General features: G+C 41.5%; 1 protein-coding gene across 2 annotated transcripts; it reads left to right on the top strand.

Annotated features, from left to right (window-relative positions):
- The first annotated feature begins 303 nt into the window (after nt 1–303).
- LOC142372309 (coronin-1C-A-like) lies at nt 304–20,733 on the top strand. 2 transcript variants are annotated; one of them, XM_075455164.1, is made up of 12 exons: nt 304–391; nt 3,378–5,690; nt 12,802–13,001; nt 15,537–15,659; nt 16,166–16,295; nt 16,511–16,692; nt 16,829–16,948; nt 17,916–18,020; nt 18,115–18,260; nt 18,810–18,867; nt 19,000–19,242; nt 19,707–20,733. In XM_075455164.1, the coding sequence occupies exons 2-12, from the start codon at nt 3,392–3,394 to the stop codon at nt 19,824–19,826; spliced, it is 3,726 nt and encodes a 1,241-aa protein (XP_075311279.1). In that variant the 5' UTR covers nt 304–391; nt 3,378–3,391; the 3' UTR covers nt 19,827–20,733. The 2 variants fall into 2 exon arrangements, with proteins under 2 accessions (XP_075311279.1, XP_075311280.1); XM_075455165.1 differs by lacking the exons at nt 304–391; nt 3,378–5,690 and adding an exon at nt 8,898–9,194.
- Nucleotides 20,734–20,968: the final 235 nt, after the last annotated feature.

Below are 20,968 nucleotides of genomic sequence, written 5' to 3'. Positions count from 1 at the left end.
TTGCGTGCATCAGACAGAGACAACTCAGCTAATCGCCACATTTTGGCCAAAAAGGGCATTTGTATTTAGATTAGATATTGCGTTTTTAAGTGCTGTCACTCCAAAAAATAATGACTGCGATGTTTGTGCTGAGGAAACTACAGTAAGGGAGAGCTATCATAAGGGAAGCCTCGAGTCTGAAGTTACTGCACGGCAGTGATGAGATGAAACAGATCTCTCTGCTTCTGCTTTGACTTGCTCTCTTAGTCAAATGGACAGAGCGGAAAGCCCTCTTATTGAATTAGGCAAATGAAGTCAGTCTGACATAACAGAGCAGGTGACTGCTGAAGGAGACATCTCCCAGACAGAGCAAAGTCCCGCTGGACGACGGGCAGGCAGCGCATCGGCTTCAGTAAGTCTTTTCTTTTCTATCCTGTTGTCTGTCAGACTGTCAGGTGCTCTGATATCATTGGAATTGTACACGCTATTGGGTCAGACTAGGATGAAAATGTAAAAGGCCGGTTACATAATCCACATTCTTTAACAACAAAAGAAACTTCTTTTGGGATGTAAAGCAGTGCCAAGTCTGTATTAATGTTGAACACATCTGTGGTTATCTGCATTGAAATATATTATTGAAGCTGAAAAAAGGGCTTATTATGAGTTTGTACATTGTGCCAACTTAAAGTTAACAGCACACTATTATCTTTTTATGGCTGTAAGTCTTGTCTTTACATGCTGTTATGTAAATTTTTCTGTCCGGCTAGATTACACATCTGCATATCACCTTGTTGTACTGATTATTTGAATTTTGGCTCATTACTTTGAGTAGAGTGTTAACACTGCGACAAAAATAATATTTTCCAAACACAAGACCTACCCTAAGACAGAGCTAATAGTTTGAGTACTCTTAGTCACAAGTCTCTTATAAGCTGTTTGCTAACTATTGGAAGCATGAGAGATACACAAATGGGAACTGAGCAGGGAGAGAGGGAGGGGTTTCACAGTCCAATGCCACAGATGCCTCCAACCGCTGCTATTATAACACATCCATCTCAAAATAACATGTTAGATACGCTGAAGCTGCAAGCACACCCATCTGTGAACTGATTGGACTATTGACCACACCAGAAAACCGGAGCTGCTGTTTAACAATGTCAGCTGATTTGAGGATGAAAGGCCATAACTCGAGAAGAAATTATTCCCCCACATTCCAGTCAAGTAGACTCCCTCTCACTGACACTGACATTAACTTGAACCAATTATTACAGCTGGATTACAATTTGAACTGTTTGTCCATTTTTTTTAGATATTTTACTAGTTTTGTTTACATTTTTTTCACCAACATCAACGATTCTCAACAGCTGTTATAGCTGATTTACTAAGTGAATAAACTGCCCCCTTATTTTCTGATCGTATCAACCTTCAATTACTTTAAATTGATAAAGCTACTCCACAGATTTTTCACATACCTAATGCAACTTGAGTGACCCATGTCGGAACTATAACCATGATTTATGAGTAAACAGGTGCCAAATTTCAATGGTAACAATCTAACTGATGCACATGTTTGTTAAGCAGACAGGCTTGATAGAAAAGAGGAGTGCCTCAATGCTTCCCAGCCCTAAAATGGCTTTTTTATCGTTAAAATCATAATTAATTGAGTAGAAGAATATCCAACACTAATTTTCATTCTTCCAAACATGCAAAAGTGCTGCATATAACCTGGCAAAGCAAAACAACACAAAATAACAATTAAACTATACCATTACCAAATAAATACACACAGGTTTAAAGGATGAGAAAAGTGACAAAGATTTAGATACCTGTAAGTTTTTTTATATAAGATTTTGCCATTTCCCGTAAGATAACTAAAAAGTGTCGTTGATTCTTGCTGTGTTCAGGGCACTTGATCATTTTGCGTCAATGAAAACCATCGCCCTGCAAGTTTTAGCAGAGCTGGTGCAGATCAGTGTTTGCTCAGGCCAGAGGAACCAACCAGCCAGTGCAGACAGGGCTTTTTGAGTAGGGACATCCTCTCTGTAACCTCTGTGTTATAGGGTGTATGTGAAGATGAAAAAGCAAATATTATCAACACATCACAACAATGATTGTGACAACAATCTATGGCAACTTTAAATTCAGTTGGGAAAAATGTATCTTTGATTTTTGCATTGAACATATAGAAGAAAACAGTGGACTAAATATTATTTACTTTCAAAATCAATTCCTAAAAGGAATCAGTGTTTTTAGCTGCAGGGTGACAACATATTTTCTGCTTGTTTTTTTTTTTTTTTACTTTATAGTCTGGTATACTGAACAATTCATGGAAACCTTTGAGGGAATCCATTAAAAGGTTCATCACAATAGTCTTAACAGCTAGCGACGGAAGCATGACTGTGTTTTTTAGCTTTTTTAAATCTAAAACAGGGGTCAGGGTTGAATTTAAAAAAATAAATCAATGAATTTGGTGAAATAACTGAATTATAGCAACAGGCATGTCTATTCTGTGAAATTGTTTACAACAATACAGTACTTTTGGACGACTTCTTTACATTCAGTTCTTTGCTTGTCAGCTAAGAATACCCATCCCACATGCCACATGCCAGTAAAGCCTGTTGAGCTCTTTTCCTTTGTATTAATCTCCCATACACCATTCATCATGTCGGTGGTTAAACTGCTCTCATCAAACCCTGGACAAAGAATTCAGTTTGTAAGTCAAAGCCTTTGTGACTTGAATCACGTATTCCCGGTGACCTTTCTATAGAGGCCGTCACCAAAACAATCATAAACATTCAGACAGGCTGAAGGGAGGCACGCACAGCACAAACAAGCCTTGTAGCCAACTGTAATTGAGAGTGCATGATGTATGATGAAGGGGCATGTTGGAGCAAAATGACATATTAAACTCACAAATGAAACAGAACAAAGCTTTGATGCGATTCAAGACTTGGTTTCAAAAGACATGAAAGTGATTTTGAATTCAAATTGAATGTATTTGTAAGTGGATATTAGATCATTCTTGCTCTGCCCATTTTGTCTGACCTTGTCACCTAGCAGCTGACCTCTTATCTAACTTATCTTGTTTCCTTTTTGGCCTCTTGACTCACTGGCAGCAGTCAGACCCATTTTAATTATAGCCACCACAGCATTCCTTTCTGGCAGAATAGGGAGAGATAAATAGTGAGGCCTTGGCAAGACAAGTGTGAACAGTGTGGAATAATTGAACAAAAAAATGGAGAAAGATTCAAAGTAGTTAGAAGTAGACAGCAAAGCCCATTGTGTGATTTTATTTAATTGGGATGGGGAGGCCACCCATCCTTATAATGTCATTGTGGCACACCGATAAAGCGCTTCTGTTCCTGTATATTTATGTGTTTCTTTTTTTAAATCTTCAGACAGAATAACAGCCATGGGACAGAAGCTGGACAAGCTGTCGGAAAAAGATGAGGAGTCACTGGATAATTCAGAAGGGGTCGAGCAAACTGGAGACACACATCAGTCAGAGCCTTCGGAGTATGATGAGAGCAAACATCAGGAGGATGGCAGTTTTGCGACCCATCAGAGTATTGGTGGGATTAGCAGGATCAGAATCAGCAGCTTGGCCACTGAGCACCAAGGGGAGCTCACAGTCAGTGCTGCACGTACAGACCCCCAAACTGGGCAACCAATCAGGCTTCTTGATCAGCAGGAGCACCCTCTGAACACCAGAGGAGAGCACGTGGGTGGCGACAGGGAGGGAGTCACTCGAACTGTAAGGGAGTCAAAAGCAGCCCCGAGCACTAAGGAGACAAGAGAAACTTCTAACAAAAAGCGAGGCTCTGAGAATAGGGCTGTGGCCTGGACTAGGACTACAGCTATGGAAGAACAGGGGAATCAGAATATGTCAGAAACTGATCGTAGCAGGTTAGGTCCTGAAACTCAAACCAGCGGTCTAACAAGCTCATTCAATCACACTAATGAGGACGACTTTGTAGTTCTGGAGAGGGATGGCACTTGGATGTCATCTGATGAAGAAAACAGCTCTGTTGTTGGCCACAGGAAAAGAGGTGTAGAGGAAGACAATGACGACAACCTGCCTCCACCTTCCAGGGGTAGTCCTCAAGAGAAAGATAACCAGAAGAAAAGCAGAGGAAAGTCTGACACTGCTGGCGCACGTGCTAGGATTTCACCCGCAGGCTGTTTTGAGAAGGAAATGGGTCAACATTTGGCTGAAGTGACAGGGAGCAGGTGTCAGCTAAATGAGGTAAGTCATGTTAGAGCTGACCACAGTGAGACAACTGGTAGAGGAATAGCAGAGAGGGAGCAAAATCTTGCTGCCAAGCAGGAATCTGTATCAACGGAAAGCCAATCTAAAAATCAGGGCGAGGAAAGCCACAGTTCAGGGTTTAATATACAACAGCCACAACAAGTGGATCGGTGCCATCAGAACAAGTTTGCTGGAGCTGTTACTAAGAAGGCAAGAGCAGGAGTCACGGGCGGTCTTTTACCATGTCCCAAGAAAGTTAACAGCCAGGAGAAGGACAAAGTCTCCAACTCTCAACCTCAGCAGGGAATGAGCCCTACTTCTGCGATAACACAGCCACAAGACAATCTGTCATTTACACTGGAACAAAGTGGCTTAATCCCTTGTCATCCCCAGATCAATAGCTATGATGAAAATATACAGGTCGCAAGCTTAAAGAAGGAGAGTGAGCTTGTTTGCTTCACTGCTGTTGTCACACCTCCACCTATTACTCATCTGTTGCCTCACAAAGACGCAACCGTGGCAGGCTCAGTCAGTTCATCCACCGGGCCAGATGCCACATCCACCCCAACAGAAAAGCCCAAAGTCAAGGGTCCACCTCCTCCTGTTCCCAAAAAACCTAAGAACCCATTTATAAAGCTTAAAACTGCACAGTTAATGTCTACTGATGTGAAAAGAAGAGTTAAAGATCATCAGCGTTCAGAGGAAAAGGTCAAGAGGAGGCACACTTTTCATTTTAACAAAGACCTTCCACGCAGTGCTTCAACTAATCAGGATATGTGCTTGCTGTGGGATGAAAGGGGCACCTACACCACACCGACAAACATTCGTAGACTGTCAGTTGACCTCAGCCCTTGGGAGCATCTTTCGCTGGGGCACATGGATGACCGCTACGGTGATATGGTTGATTTTGAATATTGTGCCAAGATGGAAGAATTGTCTCCAGAAGAGCAGACTCAAAACCTGGACATGACGCAAAGAAGAATCTTCCTCGATCGACGATCCAGACGTAAATGGTCGCCTCCTCCTGTTACAAAAAAACCTGCAAATCTTTATCCTTCTACAGAAACTCTTCATGTACCTGAGATTACACCAGATGATGAAACTCATAGTTCAAAACCTGCCTTTTGGGGCAAAAAAGAGCTTCTATCAGAAACGGTGCGCATGCAGGTCAGTAATGACAGCCTTAGTAACTACAGTCACCTAAAGAATTTAACAGATCCCAACACAGATGAGAGAGATGCAGGAACTGGCAGCGAGGTGGGCTCCTTCAAGCCTGTGGCGGAAATTATCAGAGAAGCGAACCAAATGCAGAGACACCGGGTCAAACCTGACGGGATCAAACCTCAAGTTCGAGTGGCAGAACAGAGCCCGACTGTGAAAGTATCTCAAATGAAGAACGCCTTTGATGTCCCAAAAAAATCCAAGGAGAGACCAGCGGAAGTGCAAGCACCTCCAAAGAAAGGTGGGTACACAGTGTCACATTAGTTCATTTCTTTAAGAGCCAGTAAATCTAAGATGTTAAAGACTTATATCTTAGTTTTAGAATCTGCATTGTACAAGAAACTACTTTGATCACCCAAAAACATCAATGGTCATGGTGAGGTCAAGGTTGTCAACATACTGATTACGAAATCCTAGTTGTTACAAGAATATTTCTACACATAATAGTTTGACTTTGATAATGGATTAGCAATATCACAACGGTCACTCAAGACAAACCCACAAAAAATTCACAGCAATTTTCTTCAGCGTTGAGGACAATTTAGTCCCTTTGTGCTCATCATTTTGTCTTACAACCTTTCTTTTCAGAACAAAAAGGTTAGATAATCTTACACTTTTCCACCTGTCTAGTACTAAATGGTGGGAAGACAGTGTTTTGGGTAAACTAGTGATTATAATGAATTATAATGAATATTATGATATGATATCTACCACAGGAGATAGAAAGCAATGAGACAAATATTGGCCTTACATTCACCAAGCATACACAAAATATTTCAAAAGTTTTAATGTTATTCAGTGCCTGGTGGATAATTACGCATCCATTTGCTAACATAAAAGTGGGATCCTGTTGCCAAATTTTCCCTTTTTTATTTAGAATAAAAGTATATTCTTGAGATCAGCTGATGTATTTTTCCTGAATAAAATTAAAGTCTACAACTCTGCCTGCAGAAGTTAGTTGACAACAGGACTGGAGCACACAGGGAGCATCTCGGAGAGGTATTTCTGAAACAGACGAAGAGGTTCGCACCTCTCTAAAGACTGTAAAGAAATAAATCAAGGAGTAAAGAATAATATTTCTTGACACAAAATTGCAAAAATGGAGTGGTTTCCTCATCTGCGGTACATGACATCGTTAGGGAATGAAGCGAATCCCAAGAAATCTCTGTAAATATGTAATAAAGGTAGGAAGTGTTGTTGAATGGCTTTTTAAAACTTGAAAACTGTGTTGTAACTGTAAACCTGTATGGGCTGAGAAAAACTTCTCCTCCTCAGTTCATGACTGCATCCACAAACGTAAGTTAAAAATCCAAAATGCAAATAACAAAAAATCTCATATTTGAAATATCCCAAAACTCTCTCGCACTCTTTTGGCCCACGCTCATCTTCGATGGACTGCGGGAAAGGGGACAACTTTCCTGTGGTCTGCCAAATCAACATTTGAAATAATTTTTTGGAAATCTTTGCACCCCGTATCCTCTGGGTTAGAGGGGAGAGGGGCCATTCAGCCTGTCACAAGGCAGAAACGTAAAGGTTTGATGGATAGATAGATGATGAAGGTTTGGGAGCAACAGATGCTACTTATAATAATGAGTTTATAACTGGCCTGCAAGCAATTAAGTCCTGTCCCACAATGAAAATATTTAGCACAATATGAAACATGTTACATTTGTACTGTATTAACTGTAGGGTTTAATGCTTGATTATTTATTGTGTTCAGTTTTTTCATGCACATTTTGTGAAGATCCCCAACTACTTTGGAAACAGAATTGTAGACTCGAGCCTAATTCTATCTTGGGTCTGGAACAGGGGAATCTAATCCACTCCTAAGTGTTAATGTGAGTAATAATGTTAATATATTTGCCTACATTAAAATCCCTGTGATGGTTCCCCTGTGCAAGCTGTCCATGATTTTTTTTTTCCCACCCTTTATAGAAGCTAGCAAGTGACGAAAATACAATATCATTCCTTTTAATATATTTCATGAATCAATTTGCAGTAAATACAACGCACATTCTCAATAGCTTTTTTTTAGACAATAATGTATCAACGGAAGGTGTTCTGATTAAAAATTTGGAGTAGATGAGATTAGCTTCGAAGATTGCTGAGAGGGAGCTGAAACTTTATACAACCCATGACCAAAAAAGGCAGCACCATGTCATTGAAACTCAGCAAAATATTAAGAAAATATTTTTTTAAAAATATGGACCAAAAGTCTCCCCAGAAAGGCTCACAAAAATTTTAAAAACAAAATTCCAAACCAGCCAAAGATCCAAGTGCTTTTCCAGCATCCATCATGTTGTGTAACATGTGACCACAGTAGCCATGTGGTCCTTTAAGCCAAACTACTTTCATAAATGTTAGCGTATACATTCACTCTAGACCTTAAGGTTCTGGCGAAAGATAGTAAATGCTTCTTGTGTAGCATGCCAGTTAATGCCAGCTAGTTTTCATGGGTGGAGTGATGTTCCACGGACATTATATTAAAAGTGTATTTCTGAAAAGAGTCTAAAAACCACCAGAATGAAAAGCAGAGTAGACCACACAATGACCACAGAGAAAATGCCGTGGAAGATAAACAGTACAACCAACCACACAAAACAGGCCCAAGACATGCACAGTGGCCTAATGTGACATGAGATGACCACATGGGTGCAAAGAGATACAGAGTAGCTACAAAGACATAGATAATTAACTAAATGAGACATAATATGTTCCAAATATGTCACAGAAGAGATTAAATCAAACCGAAACGAGACAAGATTATCCAAATGTGACAGAAAATGCAAAAGACCTCAAGTAGATGCGAAAATTACATTTAAGTTGAACAAAGTGGCAAAAATGACAAGAGACGGTCAAATTTGCCATACATCCGAAATTGAGCCACAAAGTGACGTCAAAGAGATGGAAAACAGTAAAATGAGACAAAATTGCCTAAATGCCCTGGCCTGAGAGACAATAGGAAAAGGATGGGGGGGGGGGGGGGCTATGTTGTTCGAGGAGTAGATAATGTGTCAGCGGACAGTTAGTAAAACTGTAATAATCTAAACTCCAGTTTTTAGAGTACAAACACCAACTAACTGGAAGAAACAGTAATTCCGCTGAATACTTGGAGTTGCCTTATAATTTGGTGCTTCAGTTACTTTTGAGGGTGGCGTGGATTGGAGGGTGGGGGGTTCTTTATTATGGTGGGGTAGGACATGCTGAGTGTGGTGAGATGGGACAGAGGGGGAGGGGAGAGACCCTCACACAAAAGATGCTGCCGGTAGAGAAATCGACATTTTTACATAGCTTTGAATAAATCAACGGAACTTTCAAAAGATGCGGGGATACAGCAATGTGCACAAGCTTTCCTGCAGATACATCCCCATTCAGAATCCTAGAAAATGAAATCAGACTTTTCGTTTGCGCATGTGCTGTAGCCAGTCATCAGTGAATCCTTCAGAATTTGATAACGGGATGCGAAAAGAGTATTGCTAGTCTTCCGCAGGTGAGGAACGGGCAGTACATGCGGTGTTTGTGAACTGGCATCCTGGGATCAATTTAAAGCACTGTCTTTGGTCACATATTAGCAGTCGAGAGGGGGAATAAGGTCATTGCGGCTGGACTTTTTTTTTTTTTTTTTCGTGGAGACAAGGGATACTAAAGCAACGTCCTGCAGGATAAGGGCGCGCCTAAACTGCCAGATTCATGTGTTGAGATTGAATACCCCCTTGCGTAGGAAAATCTTGCATAGATTTAGGAGGTAAGAAAGCCTGAAAGGTGTCTTTGCGTTGTGCATTTTGATCTGTCGGGTTGTGCAGCATCCATGTAAGCTCGCTGAATGGGTTTGAGAATGGGAGCAGCCAAAAACCTTGGGTGGAAATATCTGCACTTGCGTCAGCTGGCAGCGGTCCACCGCAGCTAACAGTTAGCATCGTGCTAACTCATCAGCAGCTTGGATGCAAAACACTCTGCAAGGCATCACATTAGGCAAGGCTACAATCTGCAAAGGCTTACATTTCGTAAGTGGACGTTTCTGTGTCCACTTGTAAAATATTTGAAAGAAAATCCGCCCCTCCATCTTTTGCCTCCTCCCTGCTCGTGTCCGCCGCTGCTGACGGGACCAGCCCCGGCACAGCTGCCAGCTACACTCGCAGTGTAGCGGAACCTTCCCCGTGTTCCTCCTTCCTATAACATTAAATTCCATCTAAACTGTCCTACCTCTTTGTTTAACGACTGTTAACGTTTAACCGACCGTGCGGTCAAGTCTTTTTAAAGATAGCCACATCTGGAGCGTGCTCACCATAAAAAAAAAAAACGGACATCTCCACCACCGGTGTTTGGTTACTGTAACGTTCGCAAGCGTAGCTAACTTTAGCTAGCACTTAAAGCTTGTAGCGTTAGTTTTAGAGCAACAATTATCTCGTTTGGTGCCGGCCAGATGGTTTAAAATCACAACTTTGCCCCAGGTTTTGGGATTTTTCGTTTGGAGCGAGCTCGTTGTTTTAACATTGTTTTCTCAGCTAACGTTAGCAGGCAACCATTGTTTAGCGGTAGAGCAGTGCACTGAGCCTCCGTTGAACACTAACCGTTGGTATATTCAGCCTGTAAAATTCAAACATTTAACACGCTGGTATTATATTTAGCTAAGGCATAGTTTGAAGTGGTAGTGCTTGCACGGACTCATTAATTCGTAATTGTCACGACGGAGAAGTATAAGGCCCCTTGAGGGTTTTCGGACTGCACTTTACTTGAGATTAGGGACTCTTTCCCCCTACTCGTGGACCCTGCCCGGGCCTGTGCATGTTAATATCCAAATAAGTCTGGGTGGGGGGCTCTTGTTTTCCCTAAAATGTGTTTTCAAAAAGTAAGTACGGTACATAAAGAGGCTAAAAAATGACTACAAGGACATGCTATAAGTCCAAAATGTGAGACAAAATGACCACGGAGACAAAGAATGGCTACAAAAGATTATGAAAAATGATCATATTTCTAGATTTTATACACAAAGTAAAACCACAGAGTTGGAAAAATAATTAAATGTTGGACTAAGGTCAGTCTGAGGCCAAAATAATGTGCAAACTATAATAAACGGGTACAAATATAACAAAAATGTGGGATAGCAAACATTAAGAGATTTACATAAACAAACATTAAAGAAATGCAAAATGACCCCAATGAGACACAATAGGAGATGTGATACGAAACAACATTAAATAGATACCACAAAGTGACATAATCATGGCAGTAGATGCAAAATGAGACAAAAGGACGGCAAAGAGATATAAATATTCAATGGGAGACACACACCGACTAACTTTAAACGCAAAATTTGATGACAAAACAATTTCTGACGCATAATGATCATGAACTTGCATCTGCATACACGCATGCATTTGTACACATGTGCAACATAGCTCAGCACTGTGGTCACCGTCGTGGTGCTTGGTGATGACTGTGTGTCGGGGTGGTGAATAGGTGAGGGTTTCATTAGTCGTGTATAATGGGGAATAACTTCTGCAGAGCTGAAGCAGCTCATCCTGTCATATGAGTATTTGAGTAAATTAAGATCACTGCTGTTGCATGGTGGACAGGATGTCCTGGTCTGCTCTGAATATTGTCTCATGGATGTCCAGACCTTGCATTTATATTCAAGAGGAGTCTTGTGTTATTTCTCTCACATATTAGCCTTAGGTGATAACGATAGTTACAGATGTCCGCGCTTTTTAATTGCTGCAAGTAAAGCCATTTGTGAAGGGAGGTATCGTCATCAACCAGGACTTCAGAAGAAAGCAAAAGAAAATGTTTTCTGATTATGCACTGAGATGTCTGTAATGTGGGTTAGGGTTAGATTTTGGGTGTTATGTAAGTGAGTGCACTAAAGCTGCGTGAACACTTGCTGGACTCCGTAGTCTGAACAGTAAACATGTAAGAATCATAACACTGTTACATAAATGCATTGAAATAAAACAACAAAAAAATTAAGTCTTGTGTGTCAAAACAAGAGGAGAGTGTCAGCCAGTACAAAACCCACACAGTCCTGAGATAAAGTCCAAGTAGACCAAATAACCGACACGTACGTGGGTGTATAATGTATATGCAAGAGCTTTAACACACACAGGAGACCAACAAATACAGGAGTTTATCAAAATCGATATTGAATTTTTGAGCAACACAGCTTCTTTTCTTCTTTTGTTAAATGACAGCTTTAAATAACATCTACATGTTGATGGTACACGTGCAGGTAAGCTCGCTGTCGTCTTCTGAATTATGCTCCAGAGGTGTGTAGAGGAGGATTTTGGGGGAAATCTATGAGTGTATATTACGTCCCAGAGACGGTGAGTCAGCGTTTCTTTGTTGAAAATCTGAATGTAAGAAGCAGGTGGTCTGTGATGACAAACCTGTGCATGACTGAAACATGCAGATTGAGTAACCGCACCGCATTTAGCTTCAGACTGGCAGCTTAATTATTTCTCTGGAACTCTGTATTTTTCCACATGGGCACTGAAATGTTAAGACGCTATCAAAGAGTTTTTTTTTTGATGAGTTTCACTGCTCTGACTTCAAATCAGGCGTAAGCGTCAAAATGACAACAGTGGAATCTGCTGCGGGAACGGTCGCCCCTCGAAGTTCTGAGAGCAGAAATGAGACGGAAGAAAACCAAAAATGCGAGCACTGAATGTGGATCAACAACTGAGATCGTTACCAGAATCCTGCAGCACTAACAGGCCATCTGTGGTGTGTTCACAGGAGCTGATGCAGCAGTTTAAAAATATAACATCCGTTATGACAGCTCTGAGCCTCCATCCCCACATTCTAATCAAGGGACCCTAAAATATACCCTATTGTCCATGTTTGGAATTTGAATCGCATCGAAATAGATGGAGGGGGTTAACCTACCCCACTTGGCACAAGTCTGATTTACTGATTTTAATCATATTCAAAGAGAAATGGGCAAAATTAGCTAAAACCATCCTGAGTTCAGCCAACACCCCTTCACAGAAGTGTGGTTTATTCCTCCTGTTCTCACACAAGTCCTGAAAATTCCACTGACATATGAAGTCAAACACAGATGGAAAAGAAATTTGCCCCACGTGCAGTTTGCTTCAAATCTTCAACAGACGGACAGAGCTGACTTGTTCCCTTTGCACGCACAGAAACAAACTCAGTCACAGCTAATAAACATGATCTCAGATGGACAAGCTTCGCTGGCGATGAAATCTCAAGGCTTTTTCAGATGTCTGTGGACTAAGATGCCACTTTTGCCCCGTACTTGTACCTTTTTTTCCTGAAACGTCTTTGTCTCTTTTTTTTTTTTTTTTTTTTTGGCAACACGTTGTGACTCAGTGCAGTCCTGTTTCCCTCTGCAGATATGTTGCGGCGAGTTGTGCGACAGAGCAAGTTTCGTCATGTGTTTGGTCAGGCCGTGAGGAACGACCAGTGCTACGATGACATCCGGGTGTCCAGGGTAACATGGGACAGCTCCTTCTGTGCTGTCAACCCCAAGTTTGTTGCCATCATCATAGATGCGAGCGGAGGAGGGGCTTTTCTCGTTCTTCCTCTACACAAGGTGAGGTGTTTTCATATGCACTTTTCTTATCATTAGGAGATGAAGATATTTGATCGCTTCGGCGAAGAAGAACTTTGAGGAACAATATCGCATGAAGTATTCCAAAATTGTTGACTATATTCAGAAAAATCCGTTGAAACTCCAGTTGAATTGTCTCTGAACCAATGTTCTGTCCTCAAAATATGACTGAAAGCGGCATTCTTTAAAAACAAGGTAGTCACTCTGTACTCTGATGCCTTTATCAAGTGTCCCATTCACTGTAAATAAAGCTCTTGAAGAGACCCTGGGCAGATGGTCAAAAGCCACTCTGGCACCGTGGAGAGAAGTGCAAAAGACTTTCCGCCTCCCTAGTAATATATCGGCTCTGTCAAGTGTTGCTCATTTAAAAGGGTTTATGCCTCTGAAATTGGATGGGGGATACAAAAGATGGGGACATCTGAACCTAAATTTTATTCACCAGCTCATTAGGGAACAGGAATTAAAAACATTTGAACAGTTGGTTGATGAATTCAGTCTGCCACGATCAAATTTTTATAGGTATCTTCAGATAAGAAGCTATCTGACTAAACACTCCAAAATACTCAATTTACAGACCGGTGGGCACCGTGGCTGCGAGTGGTGGGTGAGGAACGGGATTAGGTGAGGGTGGAAAACTCTTAAAGTTCATCAACCTGTGCACCAGGGCCAAGAACTGTGAGAACTGTTTCTTTTATGTTGTCATTGTTGTCTTTGTTTTATGATCTAGCAGAATGGAAAAAAAAAAACTGTAACAACTCGAACATGTATTTTTCTGCGGCGGTGTTATTCAATAAAAAATAATGTTTGAGGAAAAAAACAAAACAAGGTTCTCTGTTTTGCCGCGGTCGTAAACGACCCACACCTGCTCTGTGCCATTGCGATACAAGGTGTGGCTCGGGCTGTGCCCTCTTTATTTTTAACTAAACTATTTACAACTTTTATTGCCGTTCACATCAGTATACAAGCTGAAGTTAATACTCAGAACTGCTTTTGGCCGCCAAGGCAGCTAGCAACACTGCAGCCGATGGGAACAGCTTCTGAACAAAAGGTGTGAAACATATGTGGGTACTTTGTGAATAGACCTTCAGTAGTTTTTTTTACTCACGGTAGCCTCAAGAAAGCAAAGTGGAAAATTAGTCAGCCTGGTGCCAGAGAATATGCTCATCTGCTCATTAAACACTTACAGTCGTTATCTTGGGCAGTCTGGTGGAGCCAATGGTCAGGCCAATGCCCTTTTTTTGCCCTTTAAAAGATGATCTGAATGAGATTCTCCTTTTACGTATTCTCCCCCTTTATTTAAATCTCTAACCATGATAGAAACATGCTTCTAGACACAGCAGTAGTCATGATTACATGGCTAAACTAGGAACATTTTTTTTATTAATTAATCTGTTAGTCTGACTGAAACCAGACTTTTGAAACGCATGTCAATGCATCAGTCCCACCAAAATCTTACAAAACTGAGCTTCTCCAATGCGGACTAACACACAAAGCTATCTGCCTGCATCTATAAGCTTTAATGAGCTTTGAATGGACCAACACACTCTGCACTGAACAATGCTGAGTGTCATTCAGTCCTTTGTTATTGTCAGATTTGAGATGAACTGCTTTGAAACCCTGTGCAGACACTAACTGCCCCCAGAGACTGTATCGTTGTGACTCTCTCACCACCCGAGGGTTCACGTTTGTTGTTTTTTAAGTGTAAAGGCATCATACTTACTGCATGGGCTGCTTTGGAATTTGATGCACACACTCAGCGAGTGCTCTGGATAAACTTTGGTAATCAGCTTTAGCCATGCTTTGTTTTTTTGGCACTAACTGGTAAATGTAAGGCGGAAATCACGCTCTAAATATCTCTTACAAAGTTAGCGTTTAGCTTTAGATGTAGAGTATATCCAGAGGCCCGAGGGCTGTAACAGTGTGCTGCATCATATCACATCATAGCATTCGGAACATGTGGTGAATCAATTCTGCAGGCCTGCTGTGGCGCACTGCTAAATCTGCGGTTCCCTTAGGCTCATATCTGCTTAAACCATCCATAATCAATCTCTGAATTAGCCTGATAGTAAAGGCATCCTTTGTATATAATGTTACAGTTACTTCATTGAACACATGATCCACACAGGGAGAGTGGGTACTCTGACATCATTTTAGGCCACTGGGTTAATTAGATTATGTTTCCTGCATGATGTCCTGCCTCTGCAGTAACTGCTGTAACTTTGTCAGATGGACATTGCAGATACCCATCCACATGGGATATGTTAATTGTTGTGGAAAATGTTGTTTATCAAATAATCTAGAGTTATAACAGGCCACAGCATGAAACCGGTCTCCTGTCCCCTCTACTCTTCTCTACGCCGGCAATCACAAGGCAATTCTTGATATCAGAAAGTATTATATAATTTTTGCATGCTGACAAATAACCATATCCCTTTAACAAATGTCAGCTGGTTTATTGCTCCGCTTCAGCTCACTCTCCTCGTCCTGTTTGTGACAAGCGTGTCTTCTGTCTCCCAGACTGGCCGTATAGACAAGGTTTACCCAACAGTGTGCGGTCACACGGGCCCGGTGTTGGACATCGACTGGTGTCCTCATAATGATCATGTCATTGCTAGCGGCTCCGAGGACTGCACGGTCATGGTAAGGACACAATTCATCTCTACATGATCACATGAGCTTTGAGTCTCTCCCTGTTTACGAGGGGTGTGTTTTTTAAACAGTTTTGAACGCTTCGATACCCAGCAAAGTGCTGGCCCCTAACCTCTGACTTTACAGCTTTGTTTACTGTAGGAAGTAAAACAGAAAATGTGGGGAGCTCATGATAAATACAATGTTCTGATGTTTTCTTAAAAATGTTTTGTGGCATGATTCAAATTATACGATGAATTGGATCACAGTACTGGTGTAATTGATGATCATTTTGAATGGATATGATGAATATAAGGGTGGATAAAAAACTGAGACACATTTGTTGATTCTAGTATATGTTTGGTTCATCTTGAGGATAAAGTGCCATGTCAGAATCCCCCTTTTCATAATATGTGCACTTCTCGTGTTTATCTTTGGTTTGATGTCTTTGGTTCTCTTAAAAGTATGTTAATTGGCTGATCTGTTTCTGTTTCTTCATTTTTGCCTGACTGACATAGGTGTGGCAGATACCTGAGAACGGACTTGAGACCTCGCTGTCAGAGCCTGTGGTCGTGTTAGAGGGCCACTCTAAAAGGGTCGGCATTGTGTCCTGGCACCCCACTGCTCGCAATGTCCTCCTCAGCGCGGGTAACCTTTAACTGAAGCCTTATTTTACGAATCTGAAATACCGCCTTCTGTTAAAAATATTTGTTCTGCACTTTGTTCACTGCACACACAGCTGATCTCAAAACTGGACCAATTCTGCGAATGCCTTCTGTTGCATTGCTTTGTGTGATGTAAAGCCCCAAAAATAAACCCAGACAGAGAGGGGTGTGCACTTAGACTCTGCGTTTCCATTTTAGGGTGTGACAACCAGATCATCATCTGGAATGTGGGCACGGGACAGGCCATGATCAACCTGGAGGACATGCACCCTGATGTTATCTTTAGTGTCAGCTGGAGTCGCAATGGCAGCCTGCTGTGCACCGCCTGCAAGGACAAGAAGGTCCGCGTCATCGACCCCCGTAAAAAGAAGATTGTGGCCGTAAGTGGAATCTCTAAGAGGTTCGCTCCTAGAGTGCTTCACATGTGGTATCAAGTCTACCACAACCACACAGCGTGATGCTGATGAAGCCTACAGTCATAGCAGCACAGTCTGACAAGTGTGTTTCTGTTTTTAGGAGAAGGACAAAGCTCACGAGGGAGCTCGACCAATGCGAGCGATCTTTTTAGCGGATGGAAACATTTTCACCACTGGATTCAGCCGCATGAGCGAGCGCCAGCTAGGCCTGTGGAAATCTGTATGTAGCTGCTGTCAATCTCATTTAATCTTTAACACACTGATAGATCACATGCACACTGGCCAAATCCCAATCTCCACCCTAATCACTAAAGCCTCGCACACTTAAATTGTGTCACCTGGTAAGTGATTGAGTGTGAGAGGCTGCAAAGAACTCCGAATGGTATAAATAGGAATGGCGCAGCACTTTGTGACATATCACGTTACCTTGAAGAATGTTTCCTAGTTGCGCTTTGTTGAAACAAAGTAGCAAAGGTCAGATGCGATGAAAGCACATTAGGAATTCATCGTCACGCCATCATTCTGTTGGACAAACGGACACTAAACTGTGTGTCTAAACTTGCATGTAAGCATCATTTTTATTGTAATGCACAGCTTGGTTGTTCTTCCACTTGGGCTTTCCCAGATAACCTCATGTTTAACATCACAACGCTACGAGTTGTGGGTATTTCCCTCTGGTGAAGTCTGCAGAAATGAAGACAAATGGAATTTGTGTGTAAAACAGCTTAAAATGCGAGACCAAATCTTGATGATTTAACAGTGGGGGAAACCCCTCGGCCCTTAAGGATTTATTGCAAACCACCAAAGGTCTGAAAGACTGTGTGAGCATTTGGATCGGGTCACTGTTGTCTTAAGCTGACACTGCAGAATCTTACTCCTTACAACTTTCTACTCATGACATAAGTCAAAATATAGTCTCCATCAGCTTTATTTTCTGATGTTGCATTAGGTTTATTTCTTTGCCCGTTTTAACCACGTCGGCAAATTTTCTCTGTCTGTGCACTGAGGCTGTAACATCTTGTGTGTCCAGTTGGGGGAGTCAGATCCCAAGTGTAACAATTAGCCAGAGACTTCACATATGTAATGACAGAGTTTGGTTTAGCCTTGTTCTTTACAATCCTAAATTATGCCGCTCAAAGTTCCTCTTAACCTCATTTGAAAATTAGAATTTTGTGTTTTCTGTGCAGGACAACATGGATGAGCCAATATGTGTTCAAGAGATGGACACCAGTAATGGAGTTCTGCTGCCCTTCTACGACCCCGACACCAAAATAGTCTACCTGTGTGGAAAGGCAAGTCAGTTTATCATAAAAAGATAAATAGATGGATGAATAAGCTTTGTTAGTCCACTTTTCAAACGATTTTTTGCTGTGACTCTGTCCTCAGGGCGACAGCAGCATTCGGTACTTTGAGATCACTGACGAGGCCCCGTTTGTTCACTACCTCAACACCTTTTCCACAAAGGAGCCGCAGAGAGGCATGGGGTACATGCCCAAGAGAGGTCTGGATGTCAACAAATGTGAAATCGCAAGGTACTGAGGCAGTGTTGGATTATCAAAATATGTTTCAATAACTAGACGCTCCACGAATTGCTCATTTTCAGGAGCGAATGGTCGCGCGTCGTTCATTTTTCGATAGGAAGGAAAAAGTTCATTGAAAATTTGTTGGTTTCCTGGCGTGAATCCGACGTTTAATCATAATTAATCCATTTTAGATCAATCTGATGTCAGGAGTTTGAGAACTCCATTCCAAAACCTAAACATCAGCCTGCATTATCATTTCCAAAACCACCTTTAGTGCATGTTTAGGCTGAATATGGGGTTTGAACACCAAAATGTGTGACCAACAAATTTCCTGATTATTTGAGATTATGACAAAGCAGGTAGTCCTCCTCCTTCACTACTCCATCCACTGTGTGCAGTATCGCAGTTCCACTGGTATGACCATGCCTTTTAGTTGAATGCCTCATCTTTACTCTTCCAAACATCGTGGCCAAACAACTCAGTCTTTGCCTGATTTGTCAGTAAGATATGAACTACTCTTGCTTTTTTTCTTAGATCTTACTTCAATTATCTCTACAGGTTTTACAAATTGCATGAGAGAAAATGCGAACCAATCATCATGACGGTCCCACGCAAGGTAGGCCTGTTTATATCATCATGTTTTTCTTTTTATTGCTTCTCTGTATGCCGTGTGTTTTTTTCCCCGTGTCCGCAACTCAGCGTTTGCATCTGTCTTCCCATCCTCTCATTTCCTGTCTCTTCTGCCCAGTCGGATCTGTTCCAGGACGATCTGTATCCAGACACAGCTGGCCCTGATCCGGCCCTGGAAGCAGAGGAGTGGTTCGCTGGCAAGAACGGAGGCCCGATCCTGATCTCACTCAAACACGGCTACGTCTCCGCAAAGAACCGGGACCTGAAAGTGGTCAAAACAAACATCCTTGAGAGCAAGCCAGCCACAAAAGCAGAAAACATCTCGACCATCCAGAAGCACACTTCTCCACAGTCCTCAGTGGTGAGTAATTGAACAGAAGTGTTTCAGAAACATGTCTTATTTTATTTAAACTGTTTTTTTTCTCAAATGTACATCTTTTAGTCTTTAATAAAGCTGATTTTTAGGGTTTCCTCTTAGCAGAACTATTCTGTAGTATTCTAAGGTTGACTTTCCAAGCTTGCACACTTTTTTGTTGACTTTTCCTCTGTTCACTGCAATTATTTTTGTTGGAGCACTTCAAGAAAAGTTATGGATCAGCACATCCTCCGGTATTTGGGTCACAATTCAGAGCAGCAGGAAGGGAAAATGTGTACAGCTACAGGACCTCATTGCCTGTCTGATCCTCTCTCGCTTTGCCAGGATTAGGAACACAAATTGTTTTTCAGTTACAGACATCTCACAGAACCTTTTTAACCTAGTTCTGTAAGTCTTGAGCATTAAAAAGGACTTTTGTGAGGCTTACTTTCCGTCTTGTTTTTCACCAGAAAATGGAAGACAAACTGGAAGAGGTGCTCCGAGAGTTCAAGTCACTCAGGGACCGTGTTATCCTTCAAGACCGTCGGATCGCCAGACTGGAAGAGCAGGTTGCCAAGGTTGCCATGTAAGATAAAGAGCCTTTCCAGGACCATTTGGTTGTTCAGGAGAGAACCGACTGGATGGGGTCAGCCGTGGCCAAATTCTTAAGATTCGGCTTTACTGAGCTTGGCGTTGTCCCTGCGATGAGACCAAGCCCACATTCCAAGATGAACTTTAATTTTGCTGATCAAGCGCCCTGTTTCACACTCTGCCCAGACACACACACACACACACACCTATATATATATATATATATATATATATATATATACACACAAACACACATGGAAAAAGAAAAACTCTTGCAGCTCATGTACACAATAGAGAAAGACATTTTTGTTGAAGGAAGTCTTAATTGTTTTTTTTTTTGTTTTTTTTTTTTCTATTCAAATTGTGGTAAAAACATTCTTATGTGAAGTTTGTACCTACTGCTCAAAAACTGTATGTAGCATCAGTATTTCCATTGTTCTTTTTGTGTTGCCAAATATGAATTGTGTGTGGTTTCATGCACTGCTTTTACATTGATTTTTCTCCTGTCGTACATTCCATTCACCACCTGGTAGAACAATAGTCAAGCTGGATTTTTTTTTTTCTTCTCTTTTTGAACAAATAGCTGTTGAACTGTTTTTTTCCCACGACTTTGCTCAGTGACTTTCATCAGATTTATGAAGGTGGAAGAAATCCTTCTAGACATTTTTGTTCCTGTTCTTCTGGGCTAATGTTTTAATGGGGGGGACGGGGTGGGGGGGGGTGACATCTTTCTGGTGTAAATGTCGTGCAGATGTAGTGGTGCCTCTTGTCACTGTTCAGGGTCAAACTAAAGTTGCCCTCCTCGGTGGGTGTCGGTGTTAGGAAGGGACCACTCACACAGCTTGTGTTTCACTGAACCCCTGACAAACAGTTCTGTGCACATAATAAAGATTTTACACATGCTGATTGTTTGTTATACAATTCTTCTTATCTTGTTCCTGTTCATCAGCGGGAGATTTACGTTTCCTCAATTTCACTTCTGCCATCTAAGAAGGATTTGAAAGCTCCCTGAATAAACATTGAAACTTAAACTGGTCAGGCTGGTATAATGTTTGACGATGGCTGTCGCATTTAACACTGTATCGAAGCGAAATTTTAGGATCCTGTTTTGTGTTTTAGATGTATACTCCCTCATATTCCT

The sequence above is a fragment of the Odontesthes bonariensis genome, chromosome 22 (assembly GCF_027942865.1).
Source record: "Odontesthes bonariensis isolate fOdoBon6 chromosome 22, fOdoBon6.hap1, whole genome shotgun sequence".
Classification (NCBI taxonomy): Eukaryota; Metazoa; Chordata; class Actinopteri; order Atheriniformes; family Atherinopsidae; genus Odontesthes; species Odontesthes bonariensis.
This window is presented reverse-complemented; position numbering and strand designations above follow the sequence as displayed.